The sequence below is a fragment of the Capricornis sumatraensis genome, chromosome 8, assembly GCF_032405125.1.
Source record: "Capricornis sumatraensis isolate serow.1 chromosome 8, serow.2, whole genome shotgun sequence".
NCBI classification, from domain to species: Eukaryota; Metazoa; Chordata; class Mammalia; order Artiodactyla; family Bovidae; genus Capricornis; species Capricornis sumatraensis.
Window position 1 is genome coordinate 56,731,251 of NC_091076.1, and position 21,232 is coordinate 56,752,482.

General features: G+C 41.4%; 1 protein-coding gene across 1 annotated transcript in view; it reads left to right on the forward strand.

Moving 5' to 3' along the window:
* Window positions 1–21,232, forward strand: part of LOC138083557 (phosphatidylcholine transfer protein-like) — a 65,268-nt gene that overhangs the window by 31,534 nt on the left and 12,502 nt on the right. The window contains exons 4-6 of the mRNA XM_068977402.1: window positions 568–737; window positions 1,613–1,680; window positions 2,792–2,865. Coding sequence (XP_068833503.1) covers window positions 568–737; window positions 1,613–1,680; window positions 2,792–2,865 — 312 coding nt within the window. The remainder of the gene's footprint in view (window positions 1–567; window positions 738–1,612; window positions 1,681–2,791; window positions 2,866–21,232) is intronic.

A 21,232-nucleotide genomic window follows, 5' to 3' on the forward strand; every position in this document is an offset into this window, starting at 1 on the left:
AACTCTCTTGCTTTTTCCATGATCCAGGGGATGCTGGCAATTTGATCTCTGGTTCCTCTGCCTTTTCTAAAACGAGCTTGAACATCTGGAAGTTCACAGTTCACGTACTGCTGACTCCTGGCTTGGAGAATTTTTTAAGCCTTACTTTATTAGCATGTGAGATGAGTGCAGTTGTGTGGTAGTTTGAGCATTCTTTGCAATTGCCTTTCTTTGGGATTGGGATAAAAACTGACCTTTTCCAGTCCTGTGGCCACTGCTGTGTTTTCCAAATTTGCTGGCATATTGAGTACAGCACTTTCACAGCATCATCTTTCAGGATTTGAAATAGCTCAACTGGAATTCCATCACCTCCACTAGCTTTGTTTGTAATGATGCTTCCCTCAGTGCATGCTCTGAAATGAGAACACCAGGTAGGAGGAGCCATGGTTTTGCAGTGTAGGTAGGACAGGAAATGAAGTAACAGTATAAGGGAGCAAACACCAAGTGGAGGAACAGAATCATGTCCCTTTGCTTCTGACTCATATGAGATGCTGGACTTGATGTTGTGCCTTGACTGGTGGTGTCGTGTGTCTATGTGCGGCAGCGGCGAGACCTGAACTTTGAGGGGCGGAAGGTCCACGTGATCCTGGCCCAGAGCATCTCTGTGCCATGGTTTTCAGAAAAGTCGGGCATGATCCGGGTGAAGCAGTACAAGCAGAGCCTGGCAATCCAGAGCTATGACTCTTGGAGGAGTGAAGGTAAATACCGGGCATAAGTTGGTGCACCCGCCTGGGCCACCCATGTGAAGGCCACACTGATTGCAGGCCTATCAAATGCAGGATGCTTTTTCGGTGAGGTCAGCGACTGAGCATGGGTGCAAAAGAATCAAATGAGACTCAGTTCACCCCAGAAGCGTAGCTACAATGCAAGGTGGATGTTTAAATCTGATCAGTCCATTCTTTACTGACTTCATTGTCCAGATGAAATCAAAACATCCAAGTGAACCAGAAGGTTTAGAAACTCACTTCAGGAAGGTCCTGTATATGCACAACCTGGACAGGGGTGGTCAGGAGAGCTGGTGGGACCACCTCTGGGGAGGCAGCTCCTCCTCAGCAAAAACCCAGGGACTCAGAACCTGTCTGCCTCGAGTTCCAGCCTCAGGAAAGAGGCTGTGAGGGGTCAATGCAGCCATCTAATGCACTGGAATGGATGTGACCTTGAGGCAGCAGTAAATTCTGAACTTAGTTCTGACATGTGTTAAATCTGCCACCTTTACATGTCACTTTACACATTTTATCATTTATAAACTGGTGTACAATTTTACCAGCTTTTAATAATTGAGATAGTTAATGAGAGAAATAATTAAATGGGAGATATATCCCATTTAGATACAGATAATAAGTATCAGTTAATAGCACTAGTCATGCCTTTAATAAAAAGCAGCAGAATGTGCCTGGGCTGTTTTCTAAATGTATATATGTAAGTCTCCCATAAGACAAAGCAGAGGCAAGAGTTCACTTGAATTCAGTGCTACTTCCCTTCTTAATTTCTGGACTGAATATAAGCCTGGATATTTCCAGGGGTTTGGCTCTATTTTTCCTTCTTGTAAACTGTGCTTTCTTTCCCTCTCTAGTTTTCATGTATTACTTCAATAACCCAGGTGGCCAAATTCCTTTCTGGATCCTTAACAATTTCACCAAGGTAAGATCCCAGGAGGCAGCAGGGGAGGTGTGTTTGGCAGATGTTAACTTGGCCTGTGGTGCCGTCGGTCTGGAGAGATGCGCTATCTCGGGCCTCACGAAGCTTGTTTGACTGACTCTGGTTAGGACTGGAGTTGCAACACCTAGGACAGCAGCTGGGACAAAAGACATAGAGTCTTTACCTGGAATGCCAGCCCGCCCTGCTTGCCCATCAAGAGCTCATCAGGATCACTCTCTGGAACCTCCAGACAATAGCCTGCTCCTTGTAGGAACAATGGTGCCTGCGGGCCCTGTATTTGCTTATGGAGGAGTTAGGCCAAGCTGACTTGGGAGGCAGTGAGGCATGTCCAAGCCTGGGAGAACTTCCAGCTTTGTTCTTGTTTTCTTTTTCTGTTGAGGAGCGGGAGCCTCAGTTGACCCGGATCAGTAGAGACTGCCTAGGACCTGAAATTATGCCTGCCATTCATTCTGCTTTGTAAGGTCCTACTTACTGACTGGAGGGATCACCAGTTCCCTGGGGGAATGAAAAAGCACATAGGCTTTGAATCAAGCACAAGATATTTTTTATCCTGACTTTTGTTTCTGACTCTGTAATCTAGGCAAGCCATCAGTTTCTCCCCTCCAAAATATAGAAATCCCCACTCTATAGAGAAGGATTAAGTAAACAACATTTGGGAAGATTGAAATGATCAATGCTAACTGAAGGATCACATATCCTGCTGCATCCCCCTGCCCACCCCCATCCTTACCATTTTCTAATTCTGTAAAGCAAGTCCTTTCTCTCACTTTTTTGGGAGAGTCCCCCAGCCCAAGCAAATCCCACCTCCTATCTTCCTTTTTCTTTCAAAATATGATATCTCAGAAATATCTTAGCTTTTTATTAGCAAAAGTAAAATACACGTGGTCTTACAACAGTGGCCACCTTGCCTTACCAGTGCCTCGTGTCTTAACTTGTGCCATCATCTGTGGCCACATTCTGTGGAAATCTACTTGGGGGCCCTATTGTCACATTTATTATTCCAAAAGCCATCTGCGTTATCTTTGCCATTTCCTGAAGAATCGAGAGTGAGCACTGTGAGGACATAGAAGTGACAGTTTTCTTTCCTTTGCAGAGTGAAATTCCTGGCTTCCTCAGAGACTTGGAGAAGGCCTGTCTGAAGTACCACAGAGCCGAAGAGAGAGATTTGTGAGCCTTGTGTCTGTGGAGTGATGTCCATAGAATGATGTCTGCAAGTGCCACAAACGCTGACACTCAGCCTCCCTCTCTCTTTTCCATCCTCAGAGGCCCACACACTCTCCATCACCTTGTCCTCAAGTGTGTTTGCCTGAGATCCACTTCTTTCCCACTCTCCCAGCCTGGGACCCACTGCCTTCTTTCACTGTTGAATGTGGGTGATGTTAGGGAAACCTTTGATTGTTTATTTTTAAAAAAGGGGAGTCCTCTAGGGAGCACAGTCATTTCATTATGCCATTCTAGGGTGTTGTGGGTGAGGATTGATACCACCACCTCATGGTGACTGATCCCATTGAGCCGGCTCCTCCCCACACCTGGGTCATTGCCACTCAAGAGGGTGATCTCCTGTTGCAGTTATTTTGCCTTTAGAACTGACCCTAAGTGTGCCAAGACCAGAAGACGCCTGTCCGTTGGCCTTATGCTTTGCTGATTTGAGACAATAATCCACTAAACCTCTCCCCATTCCTACTTGGGGAAAATCATGAGCTGTTTTGATTTCAAACCATTTTGAAACAGCCCTGACTATGCATATAGTGTGAGACAGCTTTTGTCTCATCATCCATGCCTAGATTTTTCTCTTTCCCACATGCCACTGGGGAAGGCTGCCTGTACCTCTCTAGTTCCATGTTTTACTGGACAATGAGGCATTAAGATAACTCTGGTGGTTCACATTAGCCAACACAGCATTGATATTAATTTTTTTATGTGTAATTTCCTTCTATAACATTTGGACATGTTGAAAGAATAAGTGTTCACAGCCAGGGAAATATGAATTAGTGGTGTGGTTGACTCTACACCTTTTTTTTCAGGAATCCTAAATTATCTGCCTCTCCCACCAACAGAAGACTTCCGTTTTCCTACTTTTCTTTTGAATTTTGGAAATAAAGCTATTCTGTGGACAAAGGCACAGCCTTATAATCTCAGGGAAAAATTTTAATCACTTTGTGTGATGGTATCAAATCTTGATTACTGGAAATACAAATTCAGGATGTAATTCCAGAAGCATGGGATTTATTAAAATGGGATAACTTAGACTGTGTCTTTTCTCTCTGGAAAAGGAGGTGTGTTGACTGTCAAATAAATACACAGTGACTTATACTTGTCTTGTCTACAGTCTCTTTCCTGCCTTATTCCCTATGAATGAGACTGTTAGGTCTCTTTGGTTTGCAAGTGAAATCCAACCTAACTCATGGACTTGAACATAAAAAAGAATTTTAGGCTCACTTACATGCAAAGTCAGGTGTAGAGTGGCTTCAGGTAGTGGTTGATACAGGTACTTGACAGAAATCAGCTCTGTTCTTTGAGGTTTCTTTGATTTGGGGCCAGGTTTGGTGGCAGGATCACTGCTAATAGAAAATGAAAGACCTGCATCTTCCCAGGTTCACAACGAGTCAAAAAAAAAAAAAAATTCTTTCAGTAGATCCTGAACCATCCCATGATTCCCTTTAAACCATGCACCAATCCTTGTCCCGGTGATTAGTCATGTGAATAGAATTCTGCAAATAAGTGAATACTTCAGAAATGTATCATTAAAATAGCACTATTAGTAATGTAGGGCTTATCTTGTGGCTCAGATGGTAAATAATTTGCCTATAATGCAGGAGACGTGGGTTCAATCCCTGGGTTGGGTAGATCTCCTGGAGAAGGGAATGGCCATCCACATGGAATTCCATGGACAGAGGAGCTGCAATTTAATTTTAGGTAAAGCAAATCTGAATATCTCATGTAATAGAGGTCAAGTTGACTGTTTATATATAAAGTCATTGAAATACAAGCACTAGGATTATAGTCTTTCAGCAGAGAATCTACATGAAATGGTATCGTGCAAACTAACAGTGTTTGATAATCTGCTAAGAACACAGAATACTAAGAATGCTGAGTTTCTACATGTGAAAGTGAAAGTGTATGTGAAAGCATTAGTTGACAACTCTTTGTGACCCCATGGACTGTAGCCTGCCAGTCTCCTCTGTTCACGGAATTCTCAAGGCAAAAATACTAGAGTGGGTAGCCATTCCCTATTCCAGGGGATCTTCCCAATGCAGGAAGATTTCATGCACTTGCAGGCAGATTCTTCACCAAGTTTCTAGGTAAGGCAGCTTTAAAAATCACTGTTTGCTATAATTAGCAGAGTTAAAACCCTTTGGCATTCAAGTTTACTAAATTGGAGACGATAGTACCAAATAGTGGGAAGCATAGAACCCCTGACCAAACAATAAATGCCAGATGACCAAAAAACATGGAACTGGCACTTTGGAGTTTGAGCTAGATTTTTACAATGTGACTTGCTGCAGGGGCTGAATGTATCATTTGGAATTTAATGTTATAATTATATTCTCATTCTTCTAACTCTTTGTTTCACCTATTTCATCTGTCCCTCTGAGTAGATAATAAGATTTTTGTGGGTACAAACTCTTCTTTCTCTTAGATTACTGACCCCTAAGTGAGTATATCCTAGGAACACAAATGGTATCTAATGAGGGACTTTAATGATCTGAAGGAGACTGACCACACACACCCAGAAGGCAAAACATATCTAGATACAGAGGCTAGATTTGATTACATGAAATACCATTTTAATATTTAATAATCTAATTCAAAGCAATTTTTCCCACATCATCATTTGAGGGGTTCTTGATTCCTCAGGATCTCTAGGGTCTTTCTTTGAAAGTGCTCCAGTCTTTTGCTTATAATGGGGTGACTTTGCTGATGTGGCTATAGGTTATACTTCAATGCTACAAAATTCTTACTGTCTAGACAGTCCAGCTGAGATTAGTCAGGATTTCAGGATTTTGATGACTAAAGTAGCAACTACTCTCAGTGCTAATTTTTTCCCACAGTCTAATTATTCATACTGCATAACAGCTTAAAGTCAATGACCTTGGAACTGAGGAATTCCAGTAGACGATCACTTCATGAAAATGTTGCTATGTCATACTGAGCATGCTGGCCTGGCTCCTGGCTGAGATTCCTCACCAAGGATCCCTACCTTGAGGGCCTGCTCTTCAAAACTCCTTCTTCCCAGCTGGGTTTGAAAGAGAGATAGCAGGAAGAGCCCATTCAATCCTCACGTTTCTGGTGGTACCACCCAGTTGGCTCAGAGAATTATCTTGAAATACTATGAGATCTGTATTCACTTCACAGGTATTTCTCAATGGTCTGGCATCCATCTGTCCAGGGGACAGCAGAGTAGCTCCTTGGATAAAAAGGGGCTTGGGGTCCACTCTCAAGGAGCTTATGATCTAGTGAGGAAGACACAGTGGAGAAGCTGTTGAAGGATGACAAATTGTGAGAAAGGGCAAATAAAGTGGGTTAGAGTCTAAACCTGGGGCACTAACCAAATCTGAGGGATTGCAGAGAACATGTTGGAGTTGGCTGGATGAAGTTTGGAAAAGAAGACTCTTCCACATGGAAAGAACCATTTCCATAAAATCCCTTAAGCAGAAGAGCCAGTCATGTTGCAGAAACGTCCAAAGGATCTGAAAAATGAGAGTGGAGGAAGACATTGCTCACATGTGGCTGAAGAAGGAGGCAGTGAGGCTATAGGAGATCATGAGAGCTATGGCAAGGATTTTGGACTTTCTAGCCAGAATGCGAGTGAAGTTTGAAGAATTTTAGGCTGAGCAGTGACCCGATAAAGCATAGTCATCCCTAACACCAGCTCACTTCCCCCCATGGTTCTCCATCATCTCCAGCATCCCTCCGGCACTGTCATGGAGGTGCTCTGCAAGAGGCTGTAAGCCTTGCCACTCTGAATCACTCCCACTGTGAGACAGCACTCTCAGTAGTCCACATCCAAACCTAATTTCTAAGGTAGAGCATCAGGCTCTGAAACTTAATTGGAGAAAAAGGGAACATCCATGCCCATCGCCCTGACGCACCTGGCCCATGCTGCTGTCAACATGCCTTCCAATGTGAGTGCACCATGCACCCCGTGAGAGCAGAGTCAGTGCAGGAGCCAGAAGTGGTGGTGAAAAAAGGAAGTCAGGCAACATGTAAGCAGGGCTACCTTCACCAAAGTTCAATTTTGTACACAACTCTCCAACTACAAGGAAGAATACTTATTTTTTTTTCTTGAGAATATAAATACACTTTGTCTGTTTAGGTTCTAAGAGTTTAGAACCACCAAAATGGGAGGATTTCAGAAAAGCTGTTTGTATTGCTAATCTATGTGTATGGGGTTTTGTGCGTCTGCTTGGATACATATAATGTATATTCCATTTCCTCAGATAAAATAATGGAGCAACAACTAGGCAGCATGTTATGTGAGTGAGTTTGCAAGTTCTCTACTTGATGCGCCAGGTTAAGTGCTAGGCAGTGGAATTCATAAAGTTTAATTAATTCTTCTGGTAGAGAATTAGCAGACTACAGAGAACATGCACACAGTTTACAGTAATGAGAAACTGTGATCACCACCATACAGAAGGAAAACATGATATTTTGGGATTATGTGGTTCAGTTCAGTTCAGTTCAGTCACTCAGTTGTGTCTGACTCTTTGCGACCCCATGAATCGCAGCACGCCAGGCCTCCCTGTCCATCACCAACTCCCGGAGTTCACTCAGACTCACGTCCATCGAGTCCGTGATGCCATCCAGCCATTTCATCCTCTGTCGTCCCCTTCTCCTCCTGCCCCCAATCCTTCCCAGCATCAAAGTCTTTTCCAATGAGTCAACTCTTCACATGAGGTGGCCAAAGTACTGGAGTTTCAGCTTCAGCATCATTCCTTCCAAAGAAATCCCAGGGCTGATCTCCTTCAGAATGGACTGGTTGGATCTCCTTGCAGTCCAAGGGACTCTCAAGAGTCTTTTCCAACACCACAGTTCAAAAGCATCAATTCTTCGGTGCTCAGCCTTCTTCACAGTCCAACTCTCACATCCATACATGACCACAGGAAAAACCATAGCCTTGACTAGACAGACCTTAGTTGGCAAAGTAATGTCTCTGCTTTTGAATATGCTATCTAGGTTGGTCATAACTTTTCTTCCAAGGAGTAAGCATCTTTTAATTTCATGGCTGCAGTCACCATCTGCAGTGATTTTGGAGCCCAAAAAGTAAAGTCTAGCACTGTTTCCACTCTTTCCCCATCTATTTCCCATGAAGTGATGGGACCGGATGCCATGATCTTAGTTTTCTGAATGTTGAGCTTTAAGCCAACTTTTTCACTCTCCTCTTTCACTTTCATCAAGAGGCTTTTTAGCTCCTCTTCACTTTCTGCCATAAGGGTAGTGTCATCTGCATATCTGAGGTTATTGATATTTCTCCCGGCAATCTTGATTCCAGCTTGTATTTCTTCCAGTCCAGCGTTTCTCATGATGTACTCTGCATTATGTGGTTAATTGATTTAAAAAAATAAAAGATAATAGGCCCCAAATGGAGCCTTATGTAAAGCCCCTAACCCAAACGGGGACTAATTTCAGATTTGGTTCTCCCAGAAATAGAATCTCAATGTGGTCCATAAAGAATTCTTGATCAGCACAAGTTAATCTGCCTGACAGACCTCTTGCTGTTGTTCAGTCACCAAGTTGTTTTTGGCTGTTTGTGACCCCAAGAACTGAAGCATGCCAGGCTTCCTTATCCTTCACTATCTCCCAGAGTTTCATCATGTCCATTGAGTCAGTGATGACATCCAACCATCTCATGCTCTGTAGCCCCTCCTCTCCTCCTGCTCTCAATCTTTCCCAGCATCAGTGTCTTTTCCATCCAGTTGGCTCTTTACAGCAGATGGCCAAAGTATTAGAGCTTCAGCATCAATTCTTCCAATAAATATTCAGGATTGATCTCCTTTAACATGGTCCACTGGAGAAGGGAATGTCAAACCAGTCCAGCATTATTGCCTTGAGGATCTCATGAACAGTATGAAAAGGCAAAAAGAGATGACACTGGAAGAAGAGCCCCCCAGGTTGGCAGGTGTCCAGTGTGCTACTGTGGAAGAGTGGAGAAATAGCTCCAGAAAGAGAGCTGGGCCAAAGCAGAAGTGACACCTGTTGCGGTTGTGTCTGTTGGTGAAAGTTAAGTCCGATGTTGCAAAGAACAATATTGCATAGGAGCCTGGAATGTTAAGTGCAGGAATCAAGATAAATTGTAAAGAGTCAAGCTGGAGATGGCAAGAATGAACATTGACATTTTCGGAATCAGTGAACTAGAATGAACAGAAATGGGTGAATTTAATTCAGATGACCATTATATCAATGAATGTGGTCAAGAACCCCTTAGAAGAAATGGAGTAGCCCTCATAGTCAACAAAAGAGTCTGAAATGCAGTACTTGGGTGCAGTCTCAAAAGTGACAAAACAATCTTTGTTCATTTACAAGGCAAACCATTTAACATCACAATAATTCAAGTCTATGCCCCAACCACTAATGCCAAAGTAGCTATACTTGAACAGTGCTATGAACACCTCCAATACGTTCTAGAACTAACACCAAAAAAAAAAAAAAAAAAAAAAAAAAGCTGTCCTTTTCATCGTAGGGGATTAGAATACAAAAGTAGGAAGTCAAGAGACACCTGGAGTAACAGGTTTGGCCTTGGAGTACAGAATGAAGCAGGGCAAAAGCTAAAGAGTTTTGTCAAAATAACACAAGAGGTGATTTTATACATGGATAGACCCCTGCCCTCCTCTAAAGGAAAGTAACCTTGTAATAACCAACCAGCTCTTTTCCTAACATAATCTCTTTATTTCTGCTCTCTTCTGCTTATGAAAATCTCTCATTTATTCATCCCTTGAAGCTCCTTACTGTTTCCTAAGAGAGATGCTGTCCAATTGAATTGATTTTTTAAAAACAATAATGGCTATCATTTATTGTGCAATTGTTATGTGCTAAGACTAAAGTTAGTGCATGTTTTATCTCATTAGTTCTTCCCCCTCCCCGAATGTATTATTTTTTTATTTTAAATTTATTTATTTTAATTGGAGGCTAATTAGTTTACAATATTGCGATGGTTTTTGGTATACATTGACATGCATCAGCCATGGGTGTACATGTGTCCCCCCTTCCTGAACCCCCCTCCCACCTCCCTCCCCATTCCATCCCTCTGGGTTGTCCCAGAGCACCAGCTTTGAGTGCCTTGCTTCTTGCATCTAACTTGAACAGGTCACCTATTTTACATATGGTAATATACATGTTTCAGTGCTATTCTCTCAGATCATCCTGCCCTCGATTTTTACTTAAAGAAGCTCTTAAAAATTTTAATATGTCTTAGTTTATCTTTGAAACATTCTGGGATAAAAAGAGGGTACCAAAGAAGATCCCCAGAAGGCCCCCAGAGCAAAAGTAGGGGGAATATGATTTTTTTTCCTCTAAAAGTTTAGATGACCATAATGGGATTTGCTGGACCCTACTCACTCCAGAGCCTGCAGAAAGGATCCTCAGAAAACTGCCAGAAGCCAGCAAAGGTAAGAATTCTTACCAAAGTCAGTTCTCTCATCGCTATCTCTATCAGTAGTGCATGGTTAACAGAGGAGACAAAATTTCACTTCGCCCTTCCTTTCTAAATTCAGACTGGTAGGCAGTAAGCATTCTTAAGAATTAGATCTTTGAATTGTAAATTGGCTTTTGAGTACCTGGGGGTTGTGGATTCCTTCTTTCTCAAGCACAGCCATTGCATTCCTGTTTGTCTGACTTCCGTCCTGATAACTTGGCTTAGCAGCAACCACTTAAAAGATCTAAACATTTTAGCTGGGGGGAAATGTGGGCTGCACTCCATGTGCAGCCCGTGACCTACCACTGTTGTCAGCTTTCAAGGGAGCTATCCAAGCCTTTCTTTCTTTCTTTCTTTTTGTTATCTTTGGTATAGCTCTGGAACTTAGAGGGGGGAGAGATAATGTCTTTTGCACCCTTGGGGACACCTCTTGCCTTATGGGCTTGTTCAGTATTTATGACCCAGGAGTATGTACTGTTTGTCCAGCAGAACACAATAAGATAGTCAAATGATTTTTTTTTTTTTTTAATTCTATGTTAGGAAATTGGCCAAATTGGAAGTTGACATCCAGAGCTTGTTTGGAAACTTTTTCTTAAGGCCTTCTCTTCTAAACTAAAGTGAAACTATTGAGACAGAGGCAAAGAAAAATTTTGAAGCCTTTGTGGAAAAGCTTATTAAAACACTTCACAGACACACAGCTCTAAATCTAGAATATAGGGCTTTAAGAAAAAGCAATATTTTGATTATTCTTTATTCTTGAGTAGAAATTTATTACTATCCCTTCAAATTATATCCTTTAAGTAGGTGTCAATGCATAGCCTTTAAAAAAATTTTTTTTTGCATTTATCCTTGACTATCACATTTTAAAATTTATTTTTATTTGGAGGATAATTGCTTTACAATAGTGTGTTGGTTTTATCCATAAATTAATATGAATCAGCCACAGGCATACATATGCTCCCTCCCTCTTGAACACCCCTCCCACCTCCCACCCCTTCCATCTCTCTAGGTTGTCACCCTTTCCACCTCTCTATCTTGTCAAAGTACCACGTTTAAGCTCCCTGTGTCATACAGCAAATTCCCACTGGCTATCTATTTTAATATGGTAATGTATATGTTTCAATGTTATGCTTTCAATTCATCCCTCCTTCTCTTTCCCCCTCTGTGGCCACAAGTCTGTTCTCTATGTCTGCATCTCCATTCCTGACCTTCAAATAGTTTCATTAGTACCATCTTTCTGGATTCTATATATATATATACATTAATATTCTATATTTGCTTTTCTCTTTCTGATTTACAGGCTTCCCTTGTGGCATATTCAAAAGCAGAGACATTACTTTGCCAACAAAGGTCCATCTAGTCAAGGCTATGGTTTTTCCAGTGATCATGTATGGATGTGAGAGTTGGACTGTGAGGAAAGCTGAGCGCCGAAGAATTGATGCTTTTGAGCTGCGGTGTTGGAGAAGACTCTTGAGAGTCCCTTGGACTCCAAGGAGATCCAACCAGTCCATTCTGAAGAAGACCAGTCCTGGGTGTTCATTGGAAGGACTGATGTTGAAGCTGAAACTCCGATACTTAGCCACCTCATGCGAAGAGTGGACTCATTGGAAAAGACTCTGATGCTGGGAAGGATTGGGGGCAGGAGGACAAGCAGATGACAGAGGATGAAATGGCTGGATGGCATCACCGACTAGATGGACATGAGTTTGAGTAAGCTCCGGGAGTTGGTGATGGACAGGGAGGCCTGGTGTTCCGTGATTCATGGGGTCGCAAAGAGTCGGACATGACTGAGTGACTGAACTGAACTAAACTGAACTTGTGGCTCAGCTGGTAAAGAATCCACCTGCAATGAGGGATACTTAGGTTGGGAAGATCCCCTGGAAAAGGGAAAGGCTACCCACACCAGTATTCTGGATTGGAGAATTCCATGGACTGTATATAGTCTGTGGGGTTGCAAAGAGTTGGACAAGACTGAGTGCCTTTCACTTTCATGTTCACTTTCTAACTAACTTCACTCTGTATAATAGGCTCTAGGATCATCCACCTCATTCAAATTGACTCATATATGTTCCTTTTTTATGGCTGGGTAGTATTCCATTGTATATATGCACCACAACTTCTTTATCCATTCATTAGTTGAGGACATCTAGGTTGTTTCCATGTCCTAGCTTTTGTAAATAGTGCTGCAATGAACATTGGGGACCATTTGTCTCTGTCAATTATGATTGACTTCCACTTTAGTTGAAGATCTTTTTGTTGATGTAAAGAAGGCAATTCAGGATAACATAGTTGGATGGGTAGGGCAATCTCCATATCATTCAGATTGCCTCCAAGGATTAAATGGCAACCCACTCCAGTACTCTTTCCTGGAAAATTTCATGGACAGAGGAGCCTGGTAAGCTACAGTCCATGGGATTGCAAAGAATCAGACATGACTGAACAACTTCACTACTTCACTACTTGTCTTATAAATCAAGCCTTTATAAGAACAGAAATGAGGATCTAGAAATAATTCTAAGCCCTCTTATCCTTTCCACCAATCTCTAAATGTACTTTTTTTGATCTCAGAAGTCTTGCAGATATTGTAAAATTCTGGACTTAAGGAACAACTGGTTCAGCTTCCCTTCTTTCTTTGTGCCTTTGAGATGTAAATATACTACACAATCTTCTTAAGAAAGCAAGGGGATTGTTGTCAGAAGGAAAGAAAAAAAAAAGACTACTTTTGAAATAAGGAGTTTTAAAAAAACCTTAAGTGTATCACTTGAACATCCTTCCCACTTCCCTTCCCATTCCACCCCTCTAGGTTGTTATGGAGCCCTGGTTTGAGTTCCCTGAGTCATACAGCAAAGTCCCATTGACTATTTATTTTACATGTGGTAATGTATGTTTACATGTTATGCTCTCCATACATCCCACCCTCTCCTTCCTCTCCCACAGCTATGTCCATAAATCTTTTCTCTATGTGTCTCTATTGCCGATCTGTAAATAGACTCGTCAGTACCATCATTCTAGATGCCATTTATATGTGTTCTGTTCAGTTCAGTTCAGTTCAGTTCAGTCGCTCAGTCGTGTCCGACTCTTTGAGACCCTGTGAATCACAGCACGCCAGGCCTCTCTGTCCATCACCAACTCCCAGAGTTTATTCAAACTCATGTCCCTCGAGTTGGTGATGCCATTCAGCCATCTCATCCTCTGTTGCCCCTTTCTCCTCATGTCCCAATCCTTCCCAGCATCAGGGTCTTTTTCAATGAGTCAACTCTTCGCATGAGGTGGCCAAAGTATTGGAGTTTCAGCTTTAGAGTCAGTCCTTCCAAAGAACACCCAGGAGTGATCTTTTTTAGAATGGACTGGTTGGATCTCCTTGCAGTCCAAGGGACTCTCAAGAGTCTTCTCCAACACCACAGCTGAAAAGCATCAATTCTTCAGTGCTCAGCTTTCTTCACAGGCCAACTCTCACATCCATACATGACCACTGAAAAAACCATAGCCTTGACTAGATGGACTTTTGTTGGCAAAGTAATGTCTCTGCTCTTTAATATGCTATCTAGGTTGCTCATAACTTTCCTTCCAAGAAGTAAGCGTCTTTTAATTTCATGGCTGCAATCACTGTCTTCAGTGATTTAGTATACATTATATTTTTTCTCTTTCTGACTTACTCCACTCTGTGTAATAGTCTCTAGGTTCATCCACCTCATTAGGACTGACTCAAATGTGTTCCTTTTTATAAGTGAGTAATATTCTATTGTATGTATGTACCATAGTTTCTTTATCCATTCATCTGTCAATGGATATCTAGGTTGCTTCCACGTGAAAGTATAATATGCAGGAAGGCTGGGGTCCCCAAGTGGGAGGAAATAGACTGCAAGCAGCTGCAAGCCGGCTCACTAAGCGTGGCCGAGAGGAATTACCCCACGTCCGAGGTCAGGGGCAGGGGCCTAGAGTGCCAGGCTGCAACGGCGCAGGAACGGCCGAGAGGAGCTACCCCGTGTCCGAGGTTAGTGGCGGCCGGGAGGAATACCCCGTGTCCGAGGTCAGGGCGGCGGCTAGGAGGAGCTACCCCACGTCCGAGGCCAGTGGCGGCCAGGAGGAGACACCCCATGTCCGAGATCGGGGGCGGCCAGGAGAAGCCTCCCTGAGCCCCAGGCCAGGGGCGGGAGCTGGGAGGAGCCACCCACGTGGCGGCCAGGAGGAGCAACCCGAGGAGTGGTGGCTGTGCAGGCACAGGAGTGCCTAAGGGAGCTATCCCATGTTGAAGGTCAGGAACGGTGGCAGTAAGGAGATACCACTCGTCCAAGGTAAGGAACAGTGGCTGTGCTTTGCTGGAGCAGATGTGAAGAGATATCCCACACCAAGGTAAGAGAAACCCAAGTAAGATGGTAAGTGTTGCAAGAGGGCATCAGAGAGCAGACACACTGAAACCATACTCACAGCAAACTAGTCAATCTAGTCACACTAGGACCACAGCCTTGTCTAACTCAATGAAACCGGGCCATGCCTGTGGGGCAACCCAAGATGGGTGGGTCATGATGGAGAGGCCTGACAGAATGTGGTCCACTGGAGAAGGGAATGGCAAGCCACTTCAGTATTCTTGCCTTGAGAACCCCATGAACAGTGGGAAAAGGCAAAATGATAGGATATCAAAAGGAACTCCCCAGGTCATTAGGTGCCCAATATGCTACTGGAGATCAGTGGAGAAATAACTCCAGAAAGAATGAAGGGATGGAGCCAAAGCAAAAACAATACCCAGTTGTGGATGTGACTGGTGATAGAAGCAAGGTCCGATGCCGTAAAGAGCAATATTGCATAGGAACCTGGAATGTCAGGTCCATGAATCAAGGCAAATTGGAAGTGGTCAAACAAGAGATGGCAAGAGTGAACGTCGACATTCTAGGAATCAGCAAACTAAAATGGACTGGAATGGGTGAATTTAACTCAGATGACCATTATATCTACTACTGTGGGCAGGAATCCCTCAAAAGAAATGGAGTAGCTATCATGATCAACAAAAGAGTCTGAAATGCAGTACTTGGATGCAATCTCAAAAATGACAGAATGATCTCTGTTCGTTTCCAAGGCAAACCATTCAATATCACAGTAATCCAAGTCTATGCCCCAACCAGTAACGCTGAAGAAACTGAAGCTGAACATGTCTATGAAGACCTACAAGATCTTTTAGAACTGACACACAAACAAGATGTCCTTTTCATTATAGGGGACTGGAATGCAAAAGTAGGAGTCAAGAAACACCTGGAGTAACAGGCAAATTTGGCCTTGGAATGCAGAATGAGGCAAGGCAAAAGCTAATAGAGTTTTGCCAAAAAAAAAAAAAAAAATGCACTGGTCATAGCAAACACCCTCTTCAAACAACACAAGAGAAGACTCTACACATGGACATCACCAGATGGTCAACACTGAAATCAGATTGATTATATTCTTTGCAGCCAAAGATGGAGATGCTCTATACAGTGAACAAAAACAAGACTGGGAGCTGACTGTGGCTCAGATCATGAACTCCTTATTACCAAATTCAGACTCAAATTGAAGATAGTAGGGGAAACCACTAGAACATTCAGGTATGACCTCAATCAAATCCCTTATGATTATACAGCGGAAGTGAGAAATAGATTTAAGGGCCTAGATCTGATAGATAGAGTGCGTGATGAACTATGGAATGAGGTTCGTAATATTGTAGAGGAGACAGGGATCAAGACCATCCCCATGGAAAAGAAATGCAAAAAAGCAAAATGGCTGTCTGGGGAGGCTTTACAAATAGCTATGAAAAGAAGAGAGGCAAAAAGCAAAGGAGAAAAGGAAAGATATAAGCATCTGAATGCAGAGTTCCAAAGAATAGCAAGGAGAGATAAGAAAGCCTTCTTCAGCGATCAATGCAAAGAAATAGAGGAAAACAACAGAATGGGAAAGACTAGAGATCTCTTCAAGAAAATTAGAGATACCAAGGGAAGAGTTCATGCAAAGATGGGCTCAATAAAGGACAGAAATGGTATGGACCTAACAGAAGCAGAAGATATTAAGAAGAGGTGGCAAGAATACATGGAAGAACTGTACAAAAAAGATCTTCAGACCTAGATAATCATGATGATGTGATCACTGATCTAGAGCCAGACATCTTGGAATGTGAAGTCAAGTGGGCCTTAGAAAGCATCACTACAAAAAAAGCTAGTGGAGGTGACAGAATTCTAGTTGAGTTGTTTCAAATTCTGAAAGATGATGCTGTGAAAGTGCTGCACTCAATATGCCAGCAAGTTTGGAAAACTCAGCAGTGGCCACAGGACTGGAAGAGGTCAGTTTTCATTCCAATCCCGAAGAAAGGCAATGCCAAAGAATGCTCAAACTACCGCACAATTGCACTCATCTCACATGCTAGTAAAGTCATGCTCAAAATTCTCCCAGCCAGACTTCAGCAATACGTGAACTGTGAACTCCCTGATGTTCAAGCTGGTTTTAGAAAAGGCAGAGGAACCAGAGATCAAATTGCCAACATCTGCTGGATCATGGAAAAAGCAAGAGAGTTCCAGAAAAACATCTATTTCTGCTTTCTTGACTATGCCAAAGCCTTTGACTGTGTGGATCACAATAAACTGTGGAAAATTCTGAAAGAGATGGGAATACCAGACCACCTAACCTGCCTCTTGAGAAATCTGTATGCAGATCAGGAAGCGACAGTTAGAACTGGGCATGGAACAACAGACTGGTTCCAAATAGGAAAAGGAGTACATCAAGGCTGTATATTGTCACCCTGCTTATTTAACTTATATGCAGAGTACATCATGAGAAACCCTGGACTGGAAGAAACACAAGCTGGAATCAAGATTGCCGGGAGAAATATCAATAACCTCAGATATGCAGATGACATCACCCTTATGGCAGAAAGTGAAGAGGAGCTAAAAAGCCTCTTGATGAAAGTGAAAGAGGAGAGTGAAAATGTTGGCTTAAAGCTCAACATTCAGAAAACTAAGATCATGGCATCCGGTCCCATCACTTCATGGGAAATAGATGGAGAAACAGTGGAAACAGTGTCAGACTTTATTTTTGGGGGCTCCAAAATCACTGCAGATGGTGACTGCAGCCATGACATTAAACGACACTTACTCCTTGGTAATATAGTTATGAGCCGCCTAGATAGTATATTCAAAGGCAGAGACATTACTTTGCCAACTAAGGTCCGTCTAGTCAAGGCTATGGTTTTTCCTGTGGTCATGTATGGATGTGAGAGTTGGACTGTGAAGAAGGCTGAGCACCGAAGAATTGATGCTTTTGAACTGTGGGTGTTGGAAAAGACTCTTGAGAGTCTTTTGGACTGCAAGGAGATCCAACCAGTCCATTCTGAAGGAGAGCAGCGCTGGGTGTTCTTTGGAAGAAATGATGCTAAAGCTGAAGCTCCAGTACTTTGGCCACCTCATGCGAAGAGTTGACTCATTGGAAAAGACTCTGATGCTTGGAGGGATTGAGGGCAGGAGGAGAAGGGCACGACAGAGGATGAGATGGCTGCATGGCATCACTGACTCGATGGACGTGAGTCTGAGTGAACTCCAGGAGTTGGTGATGGACAGGGAGGCCTGGCATGCTGCGATTCATGGGGTCTCAAAGAGTCAGACATGACTGAGCGATTGAACTGATGGCTGATTCATGTTGATGTTTGGGAGAAACCAACACAATATTGTAAAGCAAGTATTCTTCAATTAAAAATAAATTAGTTAAAAAATTATTGCCTGTGGTTGCTTCATATTAAATGTCAAACTCTTTCTCAATGTTTGAACTTAACTGTTATTGAGAAATAATAAAAAAAGTCCTTAATAAAATTACATATGCTTATAAAGAATAGAAAAATTGCTTACCATATGACAACATTTTTGTAATTGAATTAAATATAAATAAGAGCTTCTGAATAAACTCCTTAGGAATAATTACATTTTAGGAATACCTAGTTAGAAATAATCTCCCAAACCAACAAGGACTTCCTATATGGTAGAGGGAACTATACTCCATATCTTTCCATATAAGCTACTATGGAAGAATATGAATCAATTAGCTGTATACCTGAACTAGCACAACATTGTAAATCAACTACACTTATATAGAATAATTAATAAACAATTTCTCCAGATTTTAGGCCCTTGAAATTAAGAATTGTGATCAATTAAGTTAAATGATGAAAGTTTATTAAATGGGTCATTTCCAAATAAGACAAATACCAAGACATTAATTAGTGAACACTAGCTTCCTTTTGCAAAGAAATTAAAGGTATTTAGGATGATTTAAAAATATATTTGGTGCCATACTGAGGTATTTTCTATGAAAAAGCACGTATTAAAAAAAATATTACTGGTTTTATATTTGCCAATCTACAGAATGCTAATTTAAAAAGTTCATAATTGCTTACTTCTTAGTTTTCACTTATAATTGTCATTTACAGAATTGAGGATTTGAATTTAAATATGAAATTAAAGTTGCTAGAAGTAATAATGGAAACATTTCAGTATACAATAGCAAAGTAGGATGTGTGTTTTTAGTAAAAAAAATATAGAGTGGAACTGCATTATGTTAAAAAAAAAAAAGTAATTTTGTCTTAGAGCTGGTTGTCCAGATTGGGAAAAGAAAAAGAAAAAAAAAAAAAAAAAGAAAGACAAACTAAGGTGGATACAGAAATTTATGGAAGATTTGAGAAAAACAATCCTGAGAACAGAGTTTTGTGCATGGAAATGATTGGCTTAGAATAAATTTAATTGAGTAAATTTTAAAAGTAAGTTTGTATAAAAGCAGAATTTGTTTTTTTCTCTGCTGAGGACAGTTCTCTTAAAATACTGACCTCCTACCTTTAACCAGGAATCTGTTATAACTTCCTTATTTAGACTTCGAAATCTTCGGTTGTCATTTTGGTGAAGTGAATAAACACTTATTCACAGTGAACTATGATCCTGTTTGACCAAGTAGTTTGAAGCGTTTTGATATTTTTGATGAAAAATTTCCCAGATCAAATTCTGATGTAGTTCTTTGACCTCTATCCAAACTTTGGTTACTTCAAAGGACCATTGAAACATCCCAAAGAGAGATATAAACTAGCTAGGTTTATTTGGTATGTTAAATTACATGGAAGTATTGTCAAATAAATAAAAAATCTTTTTAGGCTACATTGTGTGAATAAATGTTATTAATGTAGAAATTGTATGGAATTTCTAAGAATCTCGTATGTCCTGGTAAAATGTTATCAGTCATAACTTAAGGTATTATATTAAAATGTTGTATGTCACAGCTGTAACCAAATTTCTTTGTCAGTTGTGTAGTGAGCAGGTCTTTAACCATGCCTTCTTAAAACTAGTAACAAAAAGGTTCTTTATATAGCACTGTGTGAAATAGTGAATATGGTTATAAATTTATGGTTTCTATCTAAAGTATTACTAACTTTCAATCTTTCTTTTCTAGATAAAAGACTTATCTGGAAAAGAATCTCCCCCTCAAACTAATTATGAGTTACAGCAACTTGGTGAATTATAACTTTTAAGCAGAATGGAAACATTTATCTTTTCTCTTTCCTTGATCCCTCCAGAGACTGGAAACTCGGGTTTCCAGAAACTTTTAAAATCAACCAGGTTAGGAAAGCAACCTCCTAACACGTTCAGGAATCTCAAAGTATTTGGGGCCCTTTAAAAGGGAGAGATTTACTCAAATCTGTAGTTAACACAGGTGAAATCTGTGACAAGACTTTGGCATGACTTTCCTGGCTTTAGGAGGCCTTTTAAAAATTCAGTCTGAATTTCCATATAAAAGGTTTTAGCAAAACCTATTTCAAAAGGCCTGTATGATCACATGTGTATAAGTCATCAGGCCAAGTTTATTGAAACCAGAGTTATTCTGCAAACAAACTAGTCTTGTTTTGGTAGAAATGAGGGTAATTTTAGGGAGAAAAAGATTATGTTTATGTGGAGAGTAAATTCAAGTTGTGTTAATAGAAGTCTTTATTTACCAAGAATCACTTCCCACATAGCTCTACTGTTACATTGTTGTAACTTTTAGCTGAATTATTAAGAGGACACTCTAGTTTGTTTCTGAAGTGCCATTCATTAGTATGTCTTTGAATGAAGATCAGATGCCCCATGACCTGCAACCAAGGGATTATTCATACTGGAAAAGGCATGATTTAAAGGACCATCTCCAACCTGTGTGTGTGTGTGAAGTCGCTCAGTCGTGTCTGACTCTTTGCGACCCCACGGACTGTAGCCTACCAGGCTCCTCTGTCCATGGGATTTTCCAAGCAATAGTACTGGAGTGGATTGCCATTTCCTTCTCCAGGGGATCTTCCCGACCCAGGGATCGAACCCAGGTCTCCCACATTGTAGACAGACGCTTTATTGTCTAAGCCACCAGGGAAGATGGAAGGATTCTTATCAGGTACTCTTCACTAGCTCATGCATATTTCATCTGAAGGAAATTGATGCTTTGATTACTGCTTTCACTTAGAGAGGGACCTTACAATGTACTGGACTATACTCAGGCTACTGATCTCAAAATCACCTTAAAACAATTTTCACACAGATGGCAAACTACCAGACAGGGTGGTAGGAAGAAGTAGACAGGTGATCTAAGTTGCCAAAGCAGGCCTGCAGACTGATTACTTTGATAATTGCTTGTACTTGCTTATGAAATGAATGTATTTCATGATCTTATGTACAGATAAATTTAGTTGAATTATTGAGTTTATGGCCAATTGCATATTTCCAGTACTTCTAGATTAACTTGAGTGGATTTCTCCACTCAAGGCTCTAAATGGATGACCCTTAGGAAATTATTCTAGAAGGAAGAAGCTATAGTTCTTTTGACATTGATATTACTGGATGAGATTCTCTCATTTGGCCAGTCAATCATAGCTGCTCTGATCCTTGTCAT